Source organism: Schistocerca gregaria, chromosome 2, assembly GCF_023897955.1.
Source record: "Schistocerca gregaria isolate iqSchGreg1 chromosome 2, iqSchGreg1.2, whole genome shotgun sequence".
Lineage (NCBI taxonomy): Eukaryota > Metazoa > Arthropoda > Insecta > Orthoptera > Acrididae > Schistocerca > Schistocerca gregaria.
This window is the reverse complement of record NC_064921.1, coordinates 382,490,080-382,516,114: the sequence shown is the minus strand read 5'-3', so window position 1 is coordinate 382,516,114 and position 26,035 is coordinate 382,490,080. Positions and strand designations below refer to the sequence as shown.

Below are 26,035 nucleotides of genomic sequence, written 5' to 3'. Positions count from 1 at the left end.
AAAGCATTTCGTATAATATCACCATTTTCAACGTATTGCCTTTGCGAAACGGATTTTTCTGTGTTGGCTACGATAAACATAGTAAAAGAGCTCAGAGTGTCTCCTTCTAACACTAAGTCCCCCTACGAAAAGCATAAGAGTAGAGGGGCATGAAAAGGAAGCAGTGGTTGGGAAGGGAGTGAATCGGGGTTGTATCCTACCCCCGATGTTATTCAATCTCTATATTGAGCAAGCAGTAAAGGAAACAAAAGAAAAATTCGGAGTAGGAATATAATCCATGAAAAAGAAATAAAAACATTGAGGTTCGCAAATGACGTTGTAATTCTGTCAGAGACAGCAAAGGACTTGGAAGATCAGCTGAACAGAATGGACAGTGTCTTGAAAGGAGGATATAAGATGAACATCAACAAAAGCAAAACGAGGATAATAGAATGTTGTCGAATTAATGAGGGAATTAGATTAAGAAATGAGACGCTTAAAGTAGTAAATGAGTTTTGTTATTTGGGGATCAATATAACTGACGATATTCGAAGTAGAGAGTATATAAAATGTAGACTGGCTATGGCAAGGAAAGCGTTTCTGAAGAAGAGAAATTTGTTAACATCGAGTATAGATTTAAGTGTCATGAAGTCGTTTCGGAAAGTATTTGTATGGAGTGTAGCCATGTATGGTAGTGAAACGTAGACGGTAAATAGTTTGGACAAAAAGAGAATAGAAACTTTCGAAATGTGGAGCTACAGAAGAATGCTGACGATTAGATGGGTAGATCACATAACTAATGAGGAGGTATTGAATAGAACTGGGGAGAAGAAAAATTTGTGGCACAACTCGACTAGAAGAAGGGATCGGTTGGTAGGACATGTTCTGAGGCATCAAGGGATCACCAATTTAGTACTGGAGGGCAGCGTGGAGGGTAAAAATCGTAGAGGTTGACCAAGAGATGAATACACTAAGCAGATTCAGAAGGATGTAGGTCGCAGTAGTTACTGGAAGATGAAGAGGCTTGCGCAAGATAGAGTAGCATGGAGAGCTGCATCAAACCAGTCTCTGTACTGGAGACCACAACACCATCTACAACAACTTATTAACTGTATTGTTCACTACTGGTGCAATCCTGTTTATAAGTGCTCTCTATTAGTGTAAAACTGAATTTAAAGTTTTTATTATACCATCAAGTATTTTGTTTAGCTTTCCTTTTAGTAAATTAAAACATTTTTGAATTCATATATTTTGCATTCAAAAAGCTCGCCCCCCCCCTCCCACAACTAGAGGAGGGGGAGGGGGGGGGGAGGGTGAGAGGGGTGCGCCCCGTAGGTTGAGAATGGCTGACATATATAAACATTCTGATAACCACACACTGAGGTGGTAGCAGTCGTGGGTTACATGCACATATACAGATGGCTGTTGTATAGCGTACACAACGTATAAAAGGTAAGTGCGTTGGCGGAGAAGTCACCTGTACTCATGTGAGTCATGTGAAAAGATTTTCGACCTGATTATGACCGCACGACGGCGATTAACCGTCTTTGAACGCGGAATGGCAATTGGGGTAAGACGTTTGGTACATTACATTTCGAAAGTCGTTAGAGAATTCAGTATTTCGAGATCCACGGTGTCAAGAGTGTGCCGAGAATACCAAATTTCAGTCCTAACCGCTCACCTCGGACGACGCAATGAGTTGTCAGTAGTAACAGACAGACAACTCTGCGTGAAATAACTGCAGAAATCAGTTGGGACGCATGGCAAACGTATCCTTTAGGACAGTACGGCGAAATTTGGCGTTAATGGGCTATGCCAGCAGATGTCTGACACGACCGCCTCTGCTAGCAGCACGACATTGCCTGCAGCGCCTCTCCTGGGCCCGTTACTATGTCGGTTGGACCCTACACGACAGGAAATCCGTGGGCTGGTCAGACGAGGCCCGATTTCAGTTACTAAGAGCTGATCGTAGGGTTCGAATTCGACACACACCCCATGAAGTCATGGACCCAACTTGTCAAAAAGGCACTGTACAAGCTGGTACCGGCTCCATAATAGTGTGGGCTTTGTTTACATTGGTTGACCTGGGTCCTCTGTCCCAACTGAACCAATCATTGAGTGGCTTTGTTCGGCTACATGGAGACCGTTTGCAGTCATTCATAGACTTCATGTTCTCACAACGATGGACTTTTCATGTATAAGAATGCGCCAAGTCACCAGGCCACAAATTTTCGCGACTGGTTTCAGGAACATGCTGAACAATTCGAGAGAATGTTCTGGCCACCCAGATCGCCCGACATGTGACGTAATCTAGAGGAAAGTCGATGCACAGAATGCTGTACCGGCAACACTTCCGCAATTATGGACGGCTGTAGAGGCAGCGTGGCCCATTATTTCTGCATGGGACTCCAACGACTTCTTGAATTCATGCCACGTCTAGTTGTTGCACTACGCCGGACAAAAGGAGGCCAGACACGATATTAGGAGATGTCCCTTGACTTCTGTCACCTCATTGTATGTTCGTTTCGACCTGGCCTTTTTCTGCTTTCTTCTTGACGTGGAAATTTCAGCTACACTTCTCATATTATCATCGTCTTTCTGACCAATAAAATATTTAGTAAGTCTGAAAACTAAAAACTATCAGACTGTACAAACATGATAATTTTTACGTTGACCGTCATACTGCATAGTTTTATCGACAGGCGTAAAGAATATACAGCTGTTGGACAATGTAATACTCTCTCCACATCTTCATACGCACTCCGCAAGCCACTGTCCCATATATGGTGGAGAGAGGACTTCGTATCATAGTTAGAAACTTTGTGTCGCATTCCATTCACGTTCTGAGCAAGGGGAAATGACTTACTCTGGAGGAAATACTGCAGCCAACCAGCTTATGGCCGGTAGCAATATTTCCTACAGTGTAATTTACGTAAACAGCTGCAGTGTTGTGCAACCAAAATGGATAACAGAAAAAATGACTATGTATGAGTACCTACTTGTATGTTACACATTCGTGTGGCGTACAACGACCTGTCTGAATCCTAGGAGTGTGTCCATGAATTCGGTCAATGTTTGAAGTCATGCCTACACAGGAATTCCAAAAGATGGAGCAATATTCTAGAATTGTTCTCACTTGTGTCTAGTATGTCATTTTGTGAATATATTCACTTTCGCAAACGTAAAAATATTGCAATCGCATATTTTCACTCTTTTAGGTCTTCGTCCACTTAAACATTGTTTTTTGCTAATATCTACAAATATTTAAAAGATCTGGCATGCTCCAAAACACGGAGTGGCGAAATCGGCCACTACCGAGGCAGCATATGCAAAGGCTCGCAAAAGGTTAAGCCCGTTTTACATGAGACATGCGACACGAATAAGAAACTCGTCGGCTACTGCGGCGCTCCACTCGAAAGACGGTCCAATTATAAGAACGTCGCCTGCTCTACATGTTAACTGCGTCGGCTGTCAACTTCATGCAGGTGCCTCGACGACATAAATTAACTTTTCGAGACTATGTACTTTTGTAATGATTATTGTATTTATTTGTATTTTAGACGGACAATGTGACGTTGTATCACTTGATTTCATGCAGTGTATGTGAAACAAAGTCGCCTACGTGTGTAATCAACTTCATTATAAAAGGTGGAAATCATGGAGAAATGTTACGTTTTTGTTGGCAGCGTTAACTTGCTTGATGGAGATAAGGTTTTCCTTTAATGAGAATACACATTATGACTTACCTCTAATTACATCGTGAATGCGTGTTGGCGAACAATAATGTATGTTTAAGAGTAACCTCCAGATAGATCCGGATCGCTGCATTACATTCATTTCCTCACACTCACATCTTATCGGTTAAATTACAACGAATATTTATAGCAAATGTTTTAACTGTTGATTATTTATGTAACGGACAAAGTACAACGTTTCGATGAGTAGGAGAGACAATTCACAAGGAACTTGGCGCCGATTGTCGGTTGGGCTCCCCATTAGGTATTCTGCGCAAGCGCCAAACAGCTTCGTAGCTTGAGAATATGATCGATCCTATTCCGTATAAAAGCGATCGTACGCGTGAATTTTGTGAAGTGGCCCCGACTACTCGGTTGAGGACGGAAGAACCGGTGGATCACACGACGGGAAAAACCTGAAAGGAATATGGTTTAAGAATCAACCGGTATGTTTCTGTCCGCTGCCAACAAGACTAAGCCATTCCCTCGTCCCGCGCCTGTATTGCACGGTGTTGGCACAATGATTTCTACTGTGATATTTTGTCCCAGTAGCACTGTAAGGAAGTTGCTGAACAGACGTCTGTCGCTAACATGATCATGTGGCAACACTGGGATTGGCTCAGACAGCTGCCGCCTTTACAGCACTTTCATATTGAACAATGAGGTTGTTACTAATAGAGCATTGTACGATCTCAGAGGTCAATGAGCTGGCGCCGAAGGAAATACCCTGCATTTACGTTACTAAATGCTTTCGACATTTTGCCCATTTCTGTGGCATGAGGGCTAGAGCGAGACGCGACGGTGGAAGAGGGAAGCAAAGCATAAGGAGAGTACGCTGTTCGTCCAAAACCAAGACTTGTTTTGTTCACGGTGTGTAAGGAACATCAGCGCTTAACTACGGTGGCAGCCTAAACAAACAACTGAAAACCAACAGATGTGAATTGAGCCAATTAGTTGTGGTCAGGCAGTGTTAGGTATCTGACGTGCACTGCTGTGTCATAAATACCAGTGGAGTATCATCTTTGAATCAGTCGTTGAAGGCATTCTACATAACGTTTTGATGAAGAGAAAGGTATGTGCAAAGTTTGACATGCACACTTTGACTCCCAAACGAAAACAACGAGGCGTGGATGCCTACCACGACTTGACTCAAATGCAAAACGCAGACAACTGCAAACCACTGTGAGTGCATGGCAGAGTGTATTCAGGGAGGTACCAGACGTTATGGATTCTTCGTATTCCAGTCGCATCTGCAGCTTAGAACGAATGACTGCGTGCTGCAGTTCGTCTAATCTCGCCTTCACTGTCTTTGCAGGAGCGATAGGTGAGGGTTCGAATATCACTGGATTTGTCAGTTAACCTTCCTGTCACAAGGCGGAATACCAGAACACATGTCACCTGGCCGCATCTGGCGTCTATCTGTTAATTATGAGTTATCAAAATTAGCGCAACGCTCCTCAGTTAGTCAAATAAACCTCTGACCATTTGTGCTTCCTTTCTTTGTATACATTCAACTCTTCTGTTAATATCTGGAATTCGTCCCACACACATCGGCCATATCTTAAGATTGGACTGACAGCATTTTCTTAGTTTCCTGCCAAGTAAACATAGTGTGCTGTCTTCATTACCTAAGGTATAAGAATCAACCGGGGGACGTGTGTTTCTGTCTGCTGGCACAACTGCGGTTGTGTGATGAATCCACAAGATGTCCCTAAAAAATGTTACATCCACCTATATGCATAAGTTAACTGACTTCGATATTCCTAGCCAGAAACTCGAAACACTGTAAATACGCTTGTCCGGGGTAGTTTTCGTTATCTTGTAGCGCCTGCCAGGTCAGGCTTTTCCAACACTCAGTGATGCTCTCCCACGGATAAAACAAATCCCTGACGATTCGTGTTACCCTTCTGTATACAGGATGTCCAAAAAAACACCCAGAATCTTTAGGAACAGCTTCGTTATGCCTAAACAGGAAAAAAAGTCTAGTAAACATGGGCATACCTTATGAGCTTTAAGCACCTGTTCATTTTCGATAATATCAAATACATCTTTTCTACTTCTAGCTCTTAGCTTTCCATATTTTGGGAGGAGGCAATATGGAACAAAACAATAAAAAATTTCGAGTATACATGGACCCTAAAATGCGTACCTTAACAGCTACGAGTACTTTCTCAGTGGAAGAGTTTTCTTTCACACTAGTGAAGATGAACAAATGTTCATAGATGTTAAAGTGTGCGTCTTAGACCCAATCTTTACGGATTTGGTTTGGTCCATACTACCAGAATATGGAAAGCGAAGTCCTTGCAGTGGAAGAGGTCTATGTCACAGTATCGACGATGAAAAAGTGCTCATAGCTCTTAAAGTATGCATTTTAGAGCCCATGTTCACCGACATTTGTTTCTTGTTTTGCCATAAGGAAACCGGCCCTAAAGGTTGGCCCTTTTTTGTGGGGGGGATACCATCTATATCTTTTGTAAGCAATGTCCTTTGCAGACTTGTTGCAGTTTTTCAACTATCCTGTTAGTGAACCAAGGTGTGTTACTTGACTTACCTAGTGCTGAGCACATAAGATCACTCAATTTCATATACCAACAAATTGTTACTCTGTGATATTAGTACCGTAAGTTGATTGATTTCAGTTGTGTCTCACGCATATTGCACTCATCCGATACTACATTTCTTTCGTCCTGTAAATTTCACAATTTTACATTACTGAACATTTAAAAGAAGTTGCCAGTCTTTTCAGCACATATCAATATCTGATTGGATATTTGTATAGATTTTTATCAGATAATACATTATTTTTCCCGCTCTAAAGATCCGGTTTGTATGATTAGCTGCCTAAATGAAAAATTCAACAATAATTCTTATGTGCCTCAATAATATTGCGGGAGTTTACTGTAGTACCTACGATGGACCATCGGTTACGTTGCCCTAGTAAATGGTGTTGCAAGACCACTGGAAGTTGGCCTTAACTCATCTGTTAGCTAATTTTTCGGTAATTCTAGCGCAAATGAAACTAACACACACTAAAGACTTGAAAATTTTCAATTTATTTGACAATTGCTCCACTAAGCGTTTAACACAGGAAATTCATATAACGTAATCTCACTAGTTGGGCAGGTTCGCTGTGTCCGCCAGTTGTGCCATGAGGCATGTGCCATTCGTATGCGCGTATAAAAACTGGTTCAAATGGCTATGAGCGCTATAGGACTTAACATCTGAGGTCATCACTCCCCTAGAAATTAGAACTACTTAAACCTAACTAACCTAAGGACAACAGAAACATCCATTACCTGGGCAGCATTCGAACCCGCGACCGTAGCGGTCGCGCGGTTCCAGGTTGAAGCGCCTAGAACCGCTCGGCCGCCTCGGCCGGCTTGTATGCACGTTGTAAGTAGGCTGTTTAGGTTCTTGTATTGGTAACACCACCACCACGTAGCACTCTGTACGAAAATCACTGACTGTGATGTGTGAAGGCTGTGGTTGGTTTGCATTGTTGGAGTAATATTCGCCATTGTAGCAATGGAACAAAATCTTCACACCACGCTTGAACAAACACGTGAAGGCTCAACTACTGAGTTACATGAAATCGAATCGAAATGTTGAAAAGTCTGTAATGACGTAAAACCACAAATTTGTGAGCATTTCCAACCTATTTTTTCGCGGCATGAAAATACATTACAGAATCACGAAGCAGCCATAAAAGAACTGCAAACTATTGTTCATGAAAATCATGAGACCTTGCAATCTAAAATTTACTCATTTGCATCAACCGATTCGGTTACGCAACTTGCAAAAACTCAGCAAAACCTAAAGGACACAGTAGATACGATTTCAAAACAAATGGACACTCTGAAACTTGGTTGAGAAAAACACACTGAGGAAATAAGTACACCATCGGAGAAAGTAGCCGAACTTTCGGATCACTTCACTAACTTATCTACACAGATAGATGATGATCTGAATGACACAAAACCTGTAGCCATCACTGACACAGAAGAGTATGAACAAATTAAGAAATTCAAACAAAATCAGAATCAAATTAATACGCGACAAAAAAGAGAAATCTGGGAAGTACAAGATCAGTTGGCACAAGTAATACAAAAATTACATACTTCAGAGGACACTTGTGTTCCTACACGGGAAGAGGGACTTAGAAATGCGGAAAAGCCGCAAAATAATAACACAGGGCATTTCGGGAATTATGAAAGAAATTGGCAAGGTACACCGAATTTTGAGATGGAACCGCACGACGTAACAATGACCAATTTGCGACTCGCCGACACGATGATTTTGACTATAAGCTGTTCATTACTACACGTAAATTCAAAACATTTAAGAATTCTGGCAACGACAGTCATCCAAAAGCGTGGCTTCATCAATTCTCTCATTGTTTTCCTCCCAACTGGTCATTAGAGCACAGATTAGAATTTATGTGTGGCTACTTAGAGAATGAACCAACTGAAAGAATGCGATCGGTCATTCACGATTGTCACAGTGAAGGAGAATTTTATCATGCCTTCCTCTCAGCATATTGGTCTCAAGCTACACAAGACCGAGTAAAACATAGCATCATAATGATGAAACATTTCGAACAATCTGAATTTTCCAATCTTGTGAAATATTTTGAAGACATGTTGCACAAGAAGCAGTATCTTTCAAACCCATGCAGCCCCTCAGAACTCATTCGCATTTGCTTAATCAAATTGCCTGAACATTTACGGCATATTATTTTGGCAGGACGTTGCAAAGACGACACTGAAGCTTTTCAGGGAGTCTTACAAGAATTGGAAATTGACACTGACAATCGCGGGACGCGAAAACAGGAACACAACAATTACAGGTGACATCTGTCACAATTCCGCGATGACAGAAATAATAAATGGACACAACAAGGCTATTCTTACAACGTAAATCGTGACCAAAACAGACACCACCCGTATGACAACCGTTGGCAGAGGGAAAGATCACCTCTCCATAGTAGTGAATATGATAGAGATAACCATAGAAACAGACAATATGGGAACCAAAACAATTATTATCAAGGGAGACAGAATAACGTCAGATGCGACGGTCTAGCGCGCAGTTACCATTCAGGGAGAAATTCTCCGCCACGTGACCGACGAGAAAGAACCTATGGAATCTACCGACATGACGTCAGACGCTATGATCGTAACGACAGACCTGAATTCCATCAGAATTGGCGGGATTCAAACAGGGCTGGGCCCTCTCGGCAAGGTGAATTTGTTGAAATTAGGTCTTCTAATCCCAATAACGGCGCACACCAACAAAGAGATATCAGACAATGACTCTCACCGCAGGCAGCCACGTGCGCCGGCTGGTTCAGCGAAAAATAACAAAGACGCTAACTTTGAGAAAAATTTTAGCATACCTTACCGACGTATAAAACATGGTAATTGATTTGAAGTTGAAACTCTGCGCACTAGAAAGGGTAAAAGATTGCACCACATTTCAAATCTAAAACCGTTTATTGAGAGATTATCTGCTTTTTAACTTAGTCTCTGCCATAATTTTTTTTTTACTTTACATTACTAGTATGCTTTGTTAGACTTAGAAACTGTTAACATGCAACAGTGTTTGAAGTTAACTATCCAGTCTAGAACCTAGGGAACATATATAGACAGTAAATAATAGTGCATTGTTATAGTGAACAGACCATACAGTGTTATTGTGTGTGTACATTCTTGCTTGTTAGTTTTACGATTACGTAACGACTATAAGGCTCACATACTTAGAACATATACCAGTACTGCTAACGAGATTTTAATGCTACATTTTGGGTTACTTGAGAATACATTCTGGATTTAAAGTATTTTTGTGAGATTAAAGATGACTTAGCATTTGGTTTATTTGACAGCTACACGATTATATCACGACGCTACTAATGTGTGACACAATTTACATTGTTGCTTTTGTGCTGTATCTGCTTTATATCTGCACAGTTTTTCTGAATTCTTCTGGAAAGTAAAACATGTTTTAGTAGTAACTTTGTGGTATGGCTACAATAAGACAGCCTTTTTTGTAGCACAGCAATATGTTACAGTGTAGTACATTCTTGATCACGGTAAGGTACAAATAACTACGTTATTCATACGCAAAGCATTTCGCTTTTGTTTACGATGAGGTAAGGACATTGACTTCAGGAGAACTTTGCTTACAGAGGACGACACTTCCACAGAATTGTCTTACAGCAAGACGCACATTTAGCGCTACAGGACACGCATTTGAGTGATTAATTTTGTACTTAAACCACTTATTTTTAAAGATTTTTGAATTACAAAGAAAGTTTTCCGTGATACATTTCATTCCATTGCTGTAATCTGTAACACCTGAGGGTATAATTACATTAATCCTCAGGTGGGTACACGCTTACTTTGTGTACCAAGTGTGTGGCAAGCACAAGGAGCACTAGCTAATATGTTATTTGCTTATACAACTTTACACATCGGTACCATATTTCTCCAACACAGAATTACACAGCTACCTGATTATTTAACAGAGAAACAAACTTTATTTTACTACATCAGTGACAGATGTTTACGTAATTACACCGTTGGATAATTTCACAATTACGAAATTGTATTTTGTCTGTACTTTGTTAACTGTTGATATTTTTCGGAACCATTGTGTTGCTATGAGAGCTTTGAATGATGTATTTGTTACGAGATCATGATTTTTAAAGTACGTTTGAGGTAGATGACACTATTGAAATAAGCAGAGAATTCCTTTTAGGTTTGGAAATTATTGGAGGAAGCTATGATGATTTTGAGAATTGACTGAGATGTTATGACATAATTACGACGATGATGTGTACTATGCTGTTGAGGTATGTTTATGATCAATAAGATGACGGTACCGTATATGAGGAATTTGATTATGCTGCATATTTATAATGATGAAATATTGAAGAATGTCGACGAATATGAATATGTTTGGACAGGAAGAGAATAGAAGCTTTCGAAATGTGGTGCTACAGAAGAATGCTGAATATTAGATGGGTAGATCATATAACTAATGAGGAGGTACTGAATAGAATTGGGGAGAAGAGGTGTTTGTGGCACAACTTGACGAAAAGAAGGGACCAGTTGGTAAGACATGTTCTGAGGCATCAAGGGATCACAAATTTAGGAGTGGAGGGCAGCGTGGAAGGTAAAAATCGTAGAGGGAGACCAAGAGGTGAATACACTAAGCAGATTCAGAAGGATGTAGGTTGCAGTAGGTACTGGGAGATGAAGAAGCTTGCACAGGATAGGGCAGCATGAAGAGCTGCATCAAACCAGTCTCAGGACTGAAGAACACAACAACAACAACAACCTGTATATGTGTAAGTAAGGAATAATCAGTAGTGGTTAGGGACTCTGGTTGTGAAAAAGAAGGTTGGAAACCGAGAATCGTACTTTAAGAGTTATGAAATGTGTGTATATGTGAGAATGTATCACAATGCAGGCCTAAATTTTTTGGACACTGCGATATTAATAGGATTTTGTTTCTACACATTTGCAACGCAAATTGTCGACCTGTGAAATTTTTATATGAGACTGTCACTGTAGCGCAAACTGCTGTCGTAAATATTTCGGTAAGAAAGCCAAGTGTCCGTGACATAATGTGTTGTGAGCGGCCAGCTGTGCCAGCTGCCTGGAGAAACAGCCATTAGGTGGAGAGAACAAGAGGCCATTAACCTCGCTATTGACATTCCTTTGTAGAAAGCATCGCAAATACGACACACTCATTACTTAGAAACATATGATTACTTGTTCTTTGTGCCACTTACTGAAATGCTTATGAATTGATGGGAAACATTCGTACATCTGCACACCTGATTATGACAAGTGTCTTTCTATGACAATTGAGGGAATTTCTACTAACTTATGAAATGCCTCATGACTACTGAATGATATTTTTATGCTTTACTTTGTACATAGTTGCTTATTTTATGTGATATCTGTTTTCCAGGTGTGTTGTATCATTGGTTTTATAAAATAAAATTAAATGCATTTGCTAATGTGAACACTTTCTGTCAACAGATGTGTTAGATAATAATTTTATGATCCACATTCTTCAAAAAAAGGAGCACTTGGAAAGGAAAGAACAATAAGAAGGGACTAGTAACAGTAACTGCATACCTAATTTTCTTTTCAAGTACTTGGTAATTTTTATGGTAGAATAAGTTTTTGTGGGGCATCACTTTAATTACATAGACATTAAGGTGTGACTAGACATTTCCTTTATCTGCATTGTTGTCTTTAGTGTGCTATTTTTTCTGCTTGAGCTTTGTCATGTTTAGATATAAGTTATAGTATTTTTTGCTGCTGTTAGCCAGGCATAGTGTTACTAAATTTCACTTTGTATTACTCTGTTAAGCCAGTTTTACTATTGATTTATTTTTCTTGTTGCTGCACATTGGCTCATATTAGTTGTAACGTTGCATTTGCTTTGCTAATTTAGATTTACTGCTGCTAGCATTGCCAATTTGCATTTTTTCATTGCTGTTTGTATTAATTGTTTTGTGCTGCTGCATTGCCTCGTACCTTAGTTTATGCATTTGAGCTCAGTAGATTTAAGTAAGCTTAAGAGGGAATAGGCTATATAAGAGAATTAATTGTGTTGTGTTTAATGCTCATGTGTGAGATTAATGTTTCGAAAACTATTCTCATTATTTTATATATTTACTTTAGTCATAATTGCTGTAACACTGATGTATATGTTTATTTTTATTGTTTTGTAAAGCCTGTATTACTAGAAATGTTATCTGAATTATTATATTCTTTAATGATGTATTTCGTTCCTTTGTAATAGTATTCTTATGTTGTAAATTTACAATTGTATAGACACCAATTCAGCAAATTAAGTATCTTGTAAGCATTCATTTCAGAGCACACGTTTCTGTTGGTCATAGTATATGCACAATATGTGAGAAGTTGGGGCTGTTAGTGTTTGTATGTGTGTTGATAATTCAGCAAGGGATTGTTCAAATAGATTTCGGGCTTGCAGCCGGTCATCGTAAACTTCTTCGCACGATATTTCGGCTGGACAACTGCCAGCCATCTTCAGGTGAGCCGAACGAGGACTGACGAAGACGTTCTCCGTTCCGTCTTATATAGTGCGCTGATAGTACTGCCGCGCATGCGTTGCAGTCGCGGAGACAGAAGAACCACACCGCCCAGCAACAGCGCCCTTGCTGGTGGAACTGCGAAACTCAGGTGCCGTCGGTATTGTCGCTGGCCGCAGGTATCGATGTCTTCTGGCGTCTTCGTCTCGAGAAAATTTCTGTGATGACGGGATTCCATGCATTATTCAATTGGTAACCACTGTCCCGGTTCATTAAATTTCCAGCACTGCGTATTTCAACGGATTCTTTAATAATGGAGTCCCAAAAAGTTGTTGCTGTGGCCAAAATCGAAGTTTTGTCGTACTCCATTGAATGTCCGTTAGAAATACAATGTTCCGCAACTGCAGATTTACTGGGCAGTACTATCAGCGCACTATATAAGACGGAACGGAGAACGTCTTCGTCAGTCCTCGTTCGGCTCACCTGAAGATGGCTCGCAGTTGTCCAGCCGAAATATCGTGCGAAGAAGTTTACGACGACCGGCTGCAAGCCCGAAATCTATTTGAACAATTGATTCGCCGGGAAAGTTTCAAATTTTACAGCAAGGGATTGGTTAACAGCATTGCTGGTTCTAAGGGCAATTCCAAAACTTTATGAGTGCACAAGTGGTGGTTTATTGTCTGCAAGACTCTTCGATGGTTATTGTGCACCTGCACAGTCGCAACGGATGGCTGCTGGCCATCTCTACAAGGACTACAGTGGGTCTGAATCTTTGATGGCCCACCAATACCATTATTTCTACAAGGACTGCAGCGGGTCTGCAGCTCTGGTGGACCACCAATACCATAATCTCTACCAGAACTACAGTGAGTCTGCACTGTGATGACCTACCTACCAATATTCTTCAAAACTTCGAATGACTCTGCTATGGATTTGCTCTGTTGTGGCCCATTATCTGTCTGCATGTCGAGAGTCAGCACTGTCTTTCCGTTGGAAGCTGAACACTACTTCTTCAAGACTGCATGGAAATCCATTACTTCCATGTACATTTTCTTTTGCTGCTCAGATTTTGAGAAAAACACTGCAATTTTACTGTGATGAAATGATCAGGACTGTCTTTGTGGACTGTGAGAAAATTTTAGCTTTTGACCAACATTGTATCAATAAGTGTGTGCATTTGATTTCTTTGTTATTGTAATTGTGAAAAAATTTTAACAAATATGTATTGGCCAGTGCCCAAAACAATTTGTAAAATTTTTCGTGGGGTGCATGGGGGCTATGTAAGTAGGCTGTTTAGGTTCTTATATTGGTAACGCCACCACCACGTAGCGCTCTGCATGAAAATCACTGACTGTGCTGTGTGAAGGGTGTGGTTGGTCTGCATTGTTGGAGTAATATTCGCCACTGTAGTGTTGGGCAGTTGGCTATTAACAGCGCGTAGCGTTGTGCAGTTGGAGGTGAGCCATTGGTGGATGGGGGGACAGAGATGGTGGAATTTTGAGAGCGGATGATCTGGACGTGTGTCCATCAGAGACAGTACATTTGTAAGACTGGATGTCATGAACTGCTATATACATTATGACCTTTGAACAATTTAAGGTAAATACATTGTTTGTTCTCTATCAACATCTTTCATTTGCTAACTATGCCTATCAGTATTTAGTGCCTTCAGTAGTTTGAATCTTTTATTTAGATTGCAGTAGTGGCGCTCGCTGTATTGCAGTAGTTGGAATAACGAAGATTTTTGTGAGGTAAGTGATTTGTGAAAGGTAAGGTTAATGTTAATCAGGGCCATTATTTGTAGGGATTATTGAAAGTCAGATTGCGCTGCGGTAAAATATTGTGTGTCATTTTAAGCACAGTCATGTATAATTTTTCTAAGGGGACGTTTCAGCGTATCCGAATGGACAGCAGCCATACCAGCAGCGCTATTGCAGGTTAAATGTGCTGCCAATTAGTGCGTTCAATTTATCATCGCTGGGCCGTGAGAGCGATATAGCAGCAACAAGGCGACGAGGGGAACGCAGTGACATAACTGCATTTCAGAGTGTGGCTGAAGCCATTGCTTATACAAACCACGAAATTGCTTCAAGGATGCTTATTACAATGTATGTGACTGAACGCTCTTTCTGCAACTTAAAAATAATTAAAAAATTAGTGAGGTCGGGTACTGGTGAAACATGACTGTCTAGTTTAGCTGGCTCGTCGATAGAAAACGACATAACTGCTAAACTTGACTTCAGTTACAGTCAGTGACTTTACTTCGTTCAAAACCAAGGAAAGGTAAAATAAAATTATAATACACACACAATTCCTTCAAAGTGATAGTTTCTCAACTCTTACTTGTAGCTACTTTTTTCATTTCTAATTAATAAACTGTGCACTACTAATAATTTATGAGCAGCAAATACCACGAGGTGTTTCCATGCACAGAGCTGCCATAAATAATAATATATAGATTATATAATATTTTCAGCTTTTTTGGGGAAGCTTGCACAATTTACAATTTATTTACTACAATGATACATATAATTTGTTGTGCGCAATCTTTTTCTTCGATGTAGTTCAAGCAATACTTTTCAATCAGCTTTATTCTCATTAAACGAACTTATAAAGTTAAAATAAAGTTCTAACACTGCGGAGAAAAATGTCGCAGACAGGTAGTTTTACAGGGAAGAGAACGGGTGACCAAGTGGCGTCTTAAATTTAACGCCGCTCACAGCCAAACAGCGATCATAAAACGGCATAGAGTACCTGTGGATCTTATTCTGGTGCGGGTCATGGGAGATCCAATCCCACGGTCTCCACAGCAAAGTACCGTGGCTTAGTACTTGATTGGCGTCTTACATGGAAGCCACATATAGAAGAGGTCAGAGGGAAAGTGCAAGGTCGCCTGAAAGCACTGTACCGACTTTTAAATCCAATATTGACTATCTGCACACTGCGCCATAACGCTATATCTACCAGGTGTAAAAGTATGAAACCGGAATTTCCCTGAACATGGTGCTAGCCGTCAGTATAGCGCCATGTGCTTCCTGTAACGGCTGACGACGAATATCAAAACACGGTAACCCAGGTTCCATACATCGGTATCTGTTTCAAACCCCTAAATATGTCGAGCTTTGTGTCTACGAACTACAATTTCCAAACAGCAATAGTTTTCTGTTACCATTTGAAGAAAACTGCTGCACGGATCGAATGCTTGTCGAAGCTTTCACCAAAGATGCTCTTGGGAAAACACATTGTTTCGAGTGATTCAAAAAATTCCAAAGTGGTGATTTTGACGCGAGAAGAAAACGAATTGCAGGCTTTATTGTATGAAGATGATAGTCAAACTCAACAGGAACTTGCGGAACAAATGAATGTGGCGCAGAAAGCCGTTCCTCTTCGATTGAAAGCTATAGGAGAGGTGCAGAAAGTGGTAAAATGTATTGTGCATGAACTGAATGAAAGACACCAAGCAAATCGAAAGACTATTTGTGAAATGCTGCTCGTCAGATACAAGAGAAAGTCGTTTCTCCATCGAATAGCGTCAGGCGATGAAAAATGGATATATTTTGAGAATCCTAACCGTCGTAAATCAAGGGTGAGTCTAGCTAAACCATCGACATCCACTGCAAGACCAAATCGCTTTGCAAAGAAGACTCTGTGTTTGGTGGGATCAGAAGGCTGTCATCTAAAACCTGATGAAACTCTTAACACTGATCGCTGCCAACAGAAAATGATCGATTTAAATCGAGCGTTACGTGAAAAACGACCGGAATATGGGAAAAGGCAACGCAAAGTCATATTGCTCCATGATAACGCCCCATCACACACAGCAAATCGGGGCAGGGAAACGATCGAGGCGTTCAACTGGGAAATACTAGGGCAAGCGGCTTATTCTCCAGACTTGGCCTCGTCCGATTATCATCTGTTTGCATCATTGGGTCACGCTGTCGCTGAACAACGCAATTCGTATGAAAATGTAACAAATTGGCTCTCTGACTGTCTCGCTTCTAAATAACAACTGTGTTTCTGACGTGGCATTCATAACCTGCCGGAGAGGTGGGAGAAATGTACAAATAACAATGGAGATTATTTTGAATAAAACATTGTTTATCGTTTTCACACAACAGACGTGTAATTATTGCAACTAAATGCCGGTTTCATATTTCTACTCCTGGTTGCCCTGATCCGGCCAGTGCTGGAATATGTGGGGAAAAGAAGCCGATCGTCTTCTACGTTGGCTGCGGCTGCCAGGTTTACAGGAGAGGATCGTCAGGCTTGCCTTGCATCTACCAAGAGACTTTCCGACGCGCGAGTTGCATGCACGGGCGGGAAATCCGTACTTGCGTGAACGATTCAAACAGACAGCTCCATTTTTCCACGAATTGTCGAGGCAGTCTGGAAATAGGGCCATAGCGTTTCTAGGAACCAGACACACAGTCGCAGGACCACAAGATAGCCAGACCTGCTCCGTGAATAAATTCCGCTAGCAACAGAGGCAGTACAACAGCATACAAAAACGAAACTCAAAAAGTATAGAAGGCATAAAGAAACGAGAGGTCAAAGTAAACAATACGCGGAAATTCAGGAATAGCGCAAAGCGCTTAATCTGAAAAACCACACAACAGCTACAGCTGCCAGTAAGGAAAATGCGATGAGGTGTGGGTTGAGGAGGGGAACGGATTGGGGGGGGGGGGGGGGTGGAGGGGATTGGCTGGCAGTCCTGCCAGAGGCACAGGGTCACCTGCTCCAGATCCTCGCTACTAACCTTGGAGTCGGGTTCCACGCAATTCTTTCTATTTGTGGTAGGCATTGTCTTGTATCTAAGGAGAGCTGCCGTTCATCACAGCAAGAGTAAACTTTGTCCACGTTTTTGTGAGTTTCCTTACGATCGTCCAACAACGGTACTTCCTTGTCGACAACACGATAGGAGTCAAGAGGAATGTTGGGACGAGTCGTCGGCTTTGGCCAGTGACGTAATGTTAGCGACTGCTGTCATGTGAGCTTTTGGTGCATATATTCACAGTGTATAGCTAAAACAAAACAAAAATAAAACAAAAACAAAAAACTAAAAACATTGGTTGTGGTGACTAGAAATTTGATGTGGTTACCCCGAGGTATAAGTTAGGCTGGAAGGCAACAATTTTGATGTGAATTGGCGAAGTAAACGAATCTGATACAAAAAAAAAAAAAACTCGCTTGGGGTGACAGACTGATCTACAGCTTTGCCTGAGATCTGGGTTAGGATGGCAGGTGACAGTTTGGTTGTGAGTTCGCGAAGCCGACGTATGTGACACTGAAAAACCCTGGGTCTGGTAACGGATTGATCCGTAGCTTAGCCCGTTCGAGAATATCACCAGCGGCATCAGTCGCATGTTTCCCATGTCACTGGCGAAAGCCGACGACTAGTGCCCAGCATTCCTCCACATATCACGAGAGTCAGTCAGAAGCCTAATCCTAGTTGATAAAATTTACGTACAGGGAGAACTTAAAAGTCCTATTATACTGCATGTGGACAGGCCAGGAGCTACTTTAGCTTTTCTTGTGCAATCGTTGTTCAGTACAACGTAGTAGTTATTATTTGCGAACATTCTGCTAGGTATAATTTGCGAAAAATCCTTCGATCCAATCGCACATCTGTGAAGATACGAGTACCTTTAACAACGGCAATTCTATTATTAGCCGAGGGTGTGGTAGATTGTCAGATAAGATTTTGAAATACAAAAAGAGGAAAACCAGTTTTTCACTGGCATCTACTGTTTGCGAAATATTGTGTACGAACGATGTAAGTTCTGTTTCATGCGAACGATTTTTTTCTGGTTCAATGCTGATTCTGTGAGAAAAGATTTTTTCCCTCCGGAACGTCAAACTGTAGGGGTCAGAAATTTCCTTGGATACAGGTAAACGTTAGCGTGTTGCGTATCCGACATTTAACCCTTTTCTTGTAACAAAGAGTGACCTGCACTGTTCTTATTCGTCACGAGGGATAAAACACTGGACAAAGACATTTCCTGTAAATACGATCTTCCAAAGAACCCAATTTTGCGGCTTATTCAATGAAAGCACAACTGGAATTGTGTCCGAGGCTCCTGCCTTTTTAGCTTTAGATAAATTTAATTGTTTTATAACACTGATAGTGCTTATATCAATGTCTCTCATTTCTCAATCTGTGTAGCAGTCAAACAATAGTATGCGGAATTTGATGTTTCTGCTTTCTGCCTACTGCCATAATTTCCAAAAGCAAACAGATCAACGAGAGACTGAATGACAGGACTGGATCTGTTTACTGACTATACATACGCCTACGCCAAGAAATTCCTAGAACTTCCTAGACTTGGCACGCAGCCCTTCTTGTGAAGGCGTTAGTTGATATTACTTTTTTATCTTTCCTTGCAGTCTCCCTTGTTGCGAGAGGCAAGTATTCTATTTTTTTAGCAACATTATCCTAATGAACAGCATATTATAAATACCTCACTTTTAGAGCTTGTCAGCCGGCCGGAGTGGCCGTGCGGTTCTACGCTCTACAGTCTGGAACCGAGCGACCGCTACGGTCGCAGGTTCGAATTTTGCCTCGGGCATGGATGTGTGTGATATTATTAGGTTAGTTAGGTTTAATTAGTTCTAAGTTCTAGTCGACTGATGACCTCAGAAGTTAAGTCGCATAGTGATCAGAGCCATGTGAACCATTCTTTTAGAGCTTGTGTTCTCAACTTCCGGTAGCTCAAAAATGGCTCTGAGCACTATGGGACTTAACATCTGAGGTCATCAGTCCTCTAGAACTTAGGACTACTTAAACCTAACTAACCTAAAGACATCACACACATCCATGCCCGAGGCGGGATTTGCAACTGCGACCGTAGCGGTCGCTCGGCTCCAGACTGTAGCGCCTAGAACCGCACGGCCACGCCGGCCGGCTCCGGTAGTTCACTGGATGCTTCTGCTTGCCCATTCTACTAGAATATCCAGAATGCGATTTTCACTCTGCAGCGTAGAGTGCGCTGATTTGTAACTTCCTGACAGATTAAAACTGTGTTCCGGACCGAGACTCGAACTCGGGACCTTTGCCTTTCGCGGGAAAGTGCTCTACCGACTGAGCTAGCTACCCAAGCACGACCCTCGACTCCTCCTCACAGCTTCATTTCTGCCAGTACCTCGTCTCCCACCTTCCAAACGTCACAGAAGCTTTTTACGAACTTGCACCACGGCCACTCAGCCGCTAGAAGACTTGCCCGCGAAAGGCAAAAATCCCGAGTACGAGTCTCGGTCCGACGAGCAGTTTTAATCTGCCAGGAAGTTTGCTACTAGAACATGTCTGGAATTATTCTGGTCTACCAGTGGCTCATGAACTTCCGCGTGAGACAGCAATATATCTGATGTAGGAACAGAATAATCCTCAGTGCTTTATACTCTAATAGTCCGAACTACAGTAGTTGTCGGATTTCAGAATGTGAAACGACGTCGTCGCTGAGGTACTCGCTATTAACGGCAGAAAGTACTCTTACTTCCATTAAAAATACCAATTTGGTAACTATATCTCTGTAATTAACACAGATATCGGAAAGTATGTCAGCGCTGTGCCTCTTTCGCCGACGCAATCACAAACGCTCGTGAATAAATGTGGATGTAAAAAAAATTGTGGAGAGAATGCAAGTACGCCTCGTCATTCTCGTGTGTACAGGTTGCCTCAATGCGAAAGTCGTCTGCTTTGAATGAAAAGGCGACAGAGAAAGAAAACTCAAAAGTGACTATAGTCAAAGAACAGAGAGTGACGACAATGTTTCGTTTGCAAATTTCAGAAGGATGTCACAGCGAGATTTTAGATCTGCCAGTTGGGAAACCACAGCGGTGAGTTGCCAATAACATTTCGTTAACCAGCAACCGGCGATTTATATAACGGTTCGAACTCCTTGTTCCGCATTTCAAAACAAAGCATTTCCGTGATTATTCCTGAAACTGAGAAATACTTGAGGGAGCTTTTTTATAGTGAAGGTTAGTTAACTTTCAAAGAGTCCTTTCTATTCTATTTGTTTACACAACTTTAATCATGAAAGATGATATGTAGATTAACATCCTCGGGCTCGACAAATCTGGAAATTTCATAGACTTCAGAACCCACTTTCTGTTCTAGTAGTTTGTTGAGGAACTGCACATATCCTATCACTTCCTTTGTTCAGATGTCAGGCTGCTTAGTTGTAATTTTAAATCACCATTGCATGAGTATTTGTGTACGGTTTTCATACATACTTTTCATAAATTTCTGGCTTGTTGTTTTTTGTTTTTCTACTTGCAAAGTTAACGGCTTCTTATTCTTTACACTAATATGATCAGAGCCTTTTTATCTAATACTTGTCTCTAGCGCAACGCATCTAAAATTTTTATTCAAATAGTCTTCAGAAGCGACATTCCGTACGAAATTTTTCCTTTGTAATCATCTGTGAACTTAAATGTGCTACTTTGGGAGTCAACGGACATTATTGCACATTATAAATCGCTTGACAGCATAAGGACAACATGCTACGTAACGGAACACACATGGCCCCCAGCTACCTGTCGTCTGCTAAAAAGGGAAAGGATTCCCACTGCCGGCCGCTGTGACCGAGCGATTGTAGGCGTTTCAGTCTGGAACCGCGCTGCTGCTACGGTCGCAGGTTTGGATCCTGCCTCGGGCATGGATGTGTGTGATGTCCTTAGGTTAGTTAGGTTTAAGTGGTTCTAAGTCTAGGGGAGTGATGACCTCAGATGTTAAGTCCCATAGTGCTTAGAGCCTTTTGAACCATTTTTTATTCCCACCGATGGTGTGTATCACTGAGCTATACCCACTGTAATACTTTCAGTTCTGGCTTTACAGCCATCATATTCAACTACAAGAAGGTTTTCTTAGAGGAGTTCAGAAAGCATCTCTGGTAAGACGACGTAATGTGTTTTGAGTTACTGGTGACAGATGGTTTATTCGGTACATGTATCGTGAGAGAAACCGCCTAAATTGTGGTTCTTCTCCGCGATTGGTTGCTGTGTTTGGAAGTAGCACGCCAAAATGATAAACATCCATTATTAATATAAGAAAAATTAAACACTGAATTTACTTGCATTTCGTATAAATTCACCTCTCAATAGCAGGCTATCATTCCATTGTTTTAGAAGTGTTAATTACCAGCAGAGTAATAAACAATTGCTAAAAGGAAAGGCAGAATAAGCACTTCGGAGATCTTCCGACTTGGATGGGGGCGGGGTTGTTTGGCCGTCGTATCAGAGCTCGATAGGCAGTCTCGGATGACAGGCATGTTTCCTGTAGTGGTCAGTATCAGTTAAGACACAATTATCAATCTCTGGTTTTTGACGTATAACTGAGCACCAGTCTGATAGTAAATACGCAACACGTAGTTCATTGTTTTGTTTACTCTCTGTGAAATGGTGAATATGAGAAATATTTGTGATTCCTAAAGTGTTGTGCAGTTTCTAGTATTCTGCTAATGAAAAGCGCCTGGCTTCCCGTTTACACAAACCGACTCAAAATTTAATTACTTATGCAGTACCGGTTTCTCGCTAACAGTTTATTAGAGCCTCAAGGTAGCGGATTCACGACCTCCATGCTGTTTTCTGTGCGGGTGACAAGAACTATAGAAGGCTGCAGGTAGGTGAACATCATTCTGAACTCATGTTGGTGGAAGCAACTAGACACCTTGCGTGTACTGCAGTGTTAGTACAAATGAGACCAGTGACACGTCACCCGTGGTAACACAGAGGAGGCAAGAAGGAAGGAAATTATCAAGGGAAGGGAATTATCATACACAAAGAAATTCCTCTCGCTATCTCTGTCCTTCACCTGCCGTAGCACAGCCTTCATTTCCAGGAAATTACTCATGCGCATACGTAATTGCGCTGTTGGAAATTTATGCGTCTACATGCAGGTAGAACACAAAAAAGGCGTCGCGTTGACGTACCTTATGGGAGTTAAAGTCACTTAGTGAACACTTTCCACATTGTGGAAAACAGAACTATCTTCAACGGCTTCGATATCACATGGGTTGGATAAAAGGTAGTGGCAACACGGGTATAATTCATACTAGATTTTACTGACAGACGTACCCCGTATTACAAGCCATCAATGAAATGGCCCCACATCTCGATCACATTCTCCCACACAGATGCTGCGTGTCGTAAACCGGTCGGCCGCGGTGGCCGAGCGGTTCTAGGCACTTCAGTTTGGAACCGCGCGACTGCTACGGTCGCAGATTCGAATCCTGCCTCTGGCATGGATTTATGAGATGTCCTTAGGTTAGTTAGGTTTAAAGTAGTTCTAAGTTAAGTCCCATAGTGCTCAGAGCCACTTGAACCTTTTTTTGTCGTACACTGTCAGCATATCTGTCTCTGTCGATGTCTCGCAAGGTCCGCCCTATGGCACGGTTGTTGCCTTCTCTTGTGTTGTGGCACTTGCCACGAAGAGGTTCTTTCATTTTGGCAAACACGTCCTATTCGTACGCAAGGATGTTCCATTATCTCCCACTCCCACACATGCCGCAACTGTCACGGTGGATGATGGATGCAGTTGGTTGGGTTGTTTAGGGGACGAGTCCAGACACCGAGGTCATCGGCCTCATCGGATGAGGGCACGAAGTCGGAAGAGCCCTTTCAAAGGAACCGTGCCGGCGTTTGCCTGGAGCGATTTAGGAAAATCACGGAAAAACTAAATCAGGTTGGCCGGACGCGAGATTGAACCGTCGACCTCTCGAATGCGAGTCCAATGTGCTAGCCACAGAGCCACCTCGCTCGGTGATGGATGCAGTGCCTGAGGGAATAGTTGTGCGTTCCGACTACGTGCCAGTTCACTCTTGATAGACGCACGTTATTCATGTCCCCTCAGCATACTGTTAGGGTAGTTGAACTGGCCTCCCGCAGACTGCAACAGACTCAAACACAGCCGTCGCCGCTCTCTGCAGTGCAACTGTCCTTCCGCTATCAGCTACAGACAACGGGTATGCCATGTGTCACACATCCTTCATGTTGTGGCAGTATTGCCACTACATTTTATCCAACCCATGTACTTGACGTTAGCAACAAAGTGAGAAGCGATTGTTTTGTAATGAATGACTCGCCTAGTTGAGTAGTAATCATCGGACAACAGACAGACAGTGGCAGTACCTGCAGACGGCGCGAGGTGAACACCAGCAGCAGCGCGGTCGCCACGGCAACCAGCGCTAGCGTCGCGCCTACCACCAGTCCGGCCAGCCTCACCGCGCGCCCGGCGAACATGTTGTGTGTTGTGCGCGCAAGTACCCGGCAGAGCTGAGGTGCAGTAGAGTAGGCAGCGGCTGGGGGCAGGCAGGCCAGCCAGCCAGCGGGCGCCTGTGTCCTGTACCTGCACAGAGCGTGCCGGCGCGGCCTTGCACCGACGGCGCCACATGTTGCGCAACAGTTTGCGGCGAGCAGCAGGGGGGCCTTTGCAGCTGCCATACGCGAAATTTCAGACCACGGCTAGACAGCTGGCAGTGCAGCGTGCGTGACCTGCGTGCGCGTGAGTGTCAGGTGGGAAGCGGCTCCGGGCGGTTACAAGCTAGCTGAATGTTTGCAGTTTCGCTCCTCCTCATGTTGTCCATTGGCCAAAACGACGTGCTGGGTGACAACTATTGCTTACAGCACCATCGGATGGGAATACCAGGGTTGTTTGAAAAGTCCGTGCAAAGTCCGAGAGATGGCACCACCGGCACGTATCGGGGTCATGTTTAGTTAGTAGCATCTTTGGAAATAACGCACACCAAGTTTCAGCCTTATTGGTCTACTTCTTTGTGTCTGGCATTCGTGTGAAGAGAGGAACTCTAGTGATTGTCAAAAAATGGAAGAAGAATAATTTCGTGTGGTAATTAAACATTACTTTATAAAAGGCAAAACGCCTCACGAGACTCAACAGAAGCTTGATAAACATTATCGTGACTTTGCACCTTCGATTAGAACAGTTTATTTAAGTGGTTACAAAATTTTCAGAGTGGCCATATGAGCACAAGTGATGCTGAACGTTCTGGACGCCCTGTGGAGGTTACGACTCTAGAAATCATTGATGAAATCCATGATATCGTGATGGATGACAGAAGAGTTAAGGTGCGTGAGATAGTTAGTGCTGTGAGCATCTCGAATGAGCGGGTGCATATTATTTTGCATAAACATTTGGACATGAGGAAGTTATCTGCAAGATGGGTTCCGCGATTGCTCAAGCTTGACCAAAAACGGAATCGTGTGAAGTGTTGCAAGGATGATTTGCAGCTGTTCAGGAAGAATCCGCAGGACTTTAAGCGTCGTTTCGTCACTGTGGATGAAACATGGGTACACTACTATGCTCCTGAGACCAAACAACAATCTAAACAATGGGTTACTAAGTGAGAATCTTCACCAAAAAAGGCGAAGACCAGTCCTTTGGCCGGAAAGGTTATGGCGACTTTCTTTTGGGATTCGCAAGGGATAATCCTCATCGACTATCTGGAAAAGTGTAAAACTATTACAGGTGCATATTATTCATCGTTATTGGACCATTCGAAAACCGAGCTGCAAGGAAAACGCCGGCGATTGGAGCACAAAAAGTCCTTTTCCATCACGACAATGCACCAGTACACATCTCAGCAATTGTGGTCACAAAATTAATGAAAACAGGATTCCAACTGGTTTCACATCGCCCCTATTCTCCAGATAACTACTATTTGTTCCCCAATTCGAATAAATGGCTGGCGCGACAAATATTTTAATTCAAACGAGGAGCTGATTGCAGCAACTAATAGCTATTTAGCATACTTGGACAATTCCTATTATTCGTAAGGGATCAACAAATTAGAACAGCGTTGGACGAAGTGTATAATTCTAAGAGAAGACTATGTCGAAAAATAAAAAGAAATGTTCACGCCATCCACGTAAGTAGTTTTTATTTTTGCACGGAATTTTCAAACTCCCCTGGTATTTGAGGGCAGGAGGCCGGACCCATTTCCTGGATTTCCGAAATAAGAGTTTTAAACCGAGCGAGGTGGCGCAATGCTTAGCACACCGTACTTGCACTCGGGGGGGCGACACTTCGAACTCGGGTTTGGCCATCCTGACATTTCCATGATTTCCGTAAACCGCTTCAGGCAAATTCCGTGATGGTTCTTTTGAAAGGGCGCGGCCGATTTCCTTCTGCCCTTCCCATATCCGAGCTTCTGTTACGTCTCTAATGACCGTGATGTCGACAAGATTTAAACACTAATGTCCTACTCCTCTTCCTCCTCAGAGCCTCAACTATCTG

At 42.3% G+C, this 26,035-nt stretch overlaps 1 protein-coding gene across 1 annotated transcript in view; it reads right to left on the bottom strand.

Annotated features, from left to right (window-relative positions):
- The window catches only part of LOC126335786 (cholinesterase 1-like), a 175,967-nt gene extending 151,742 nt beyond the window's left edge, over positions 1-24,225 (bottom strand). Inside the window, exon 1 of the mRNA XM_049999249.1 lies at positions 23,914-24,225. Within this exon, the coding sequence (XP_049855206.1) occupies positions 23,914-24,225 (312 nt within the window). The remainder of the gene's footprint in view (positions 1-23,913) is intronic.
- Positions 24,226-26,035: the final 1,810 nt, after the last annotated feature.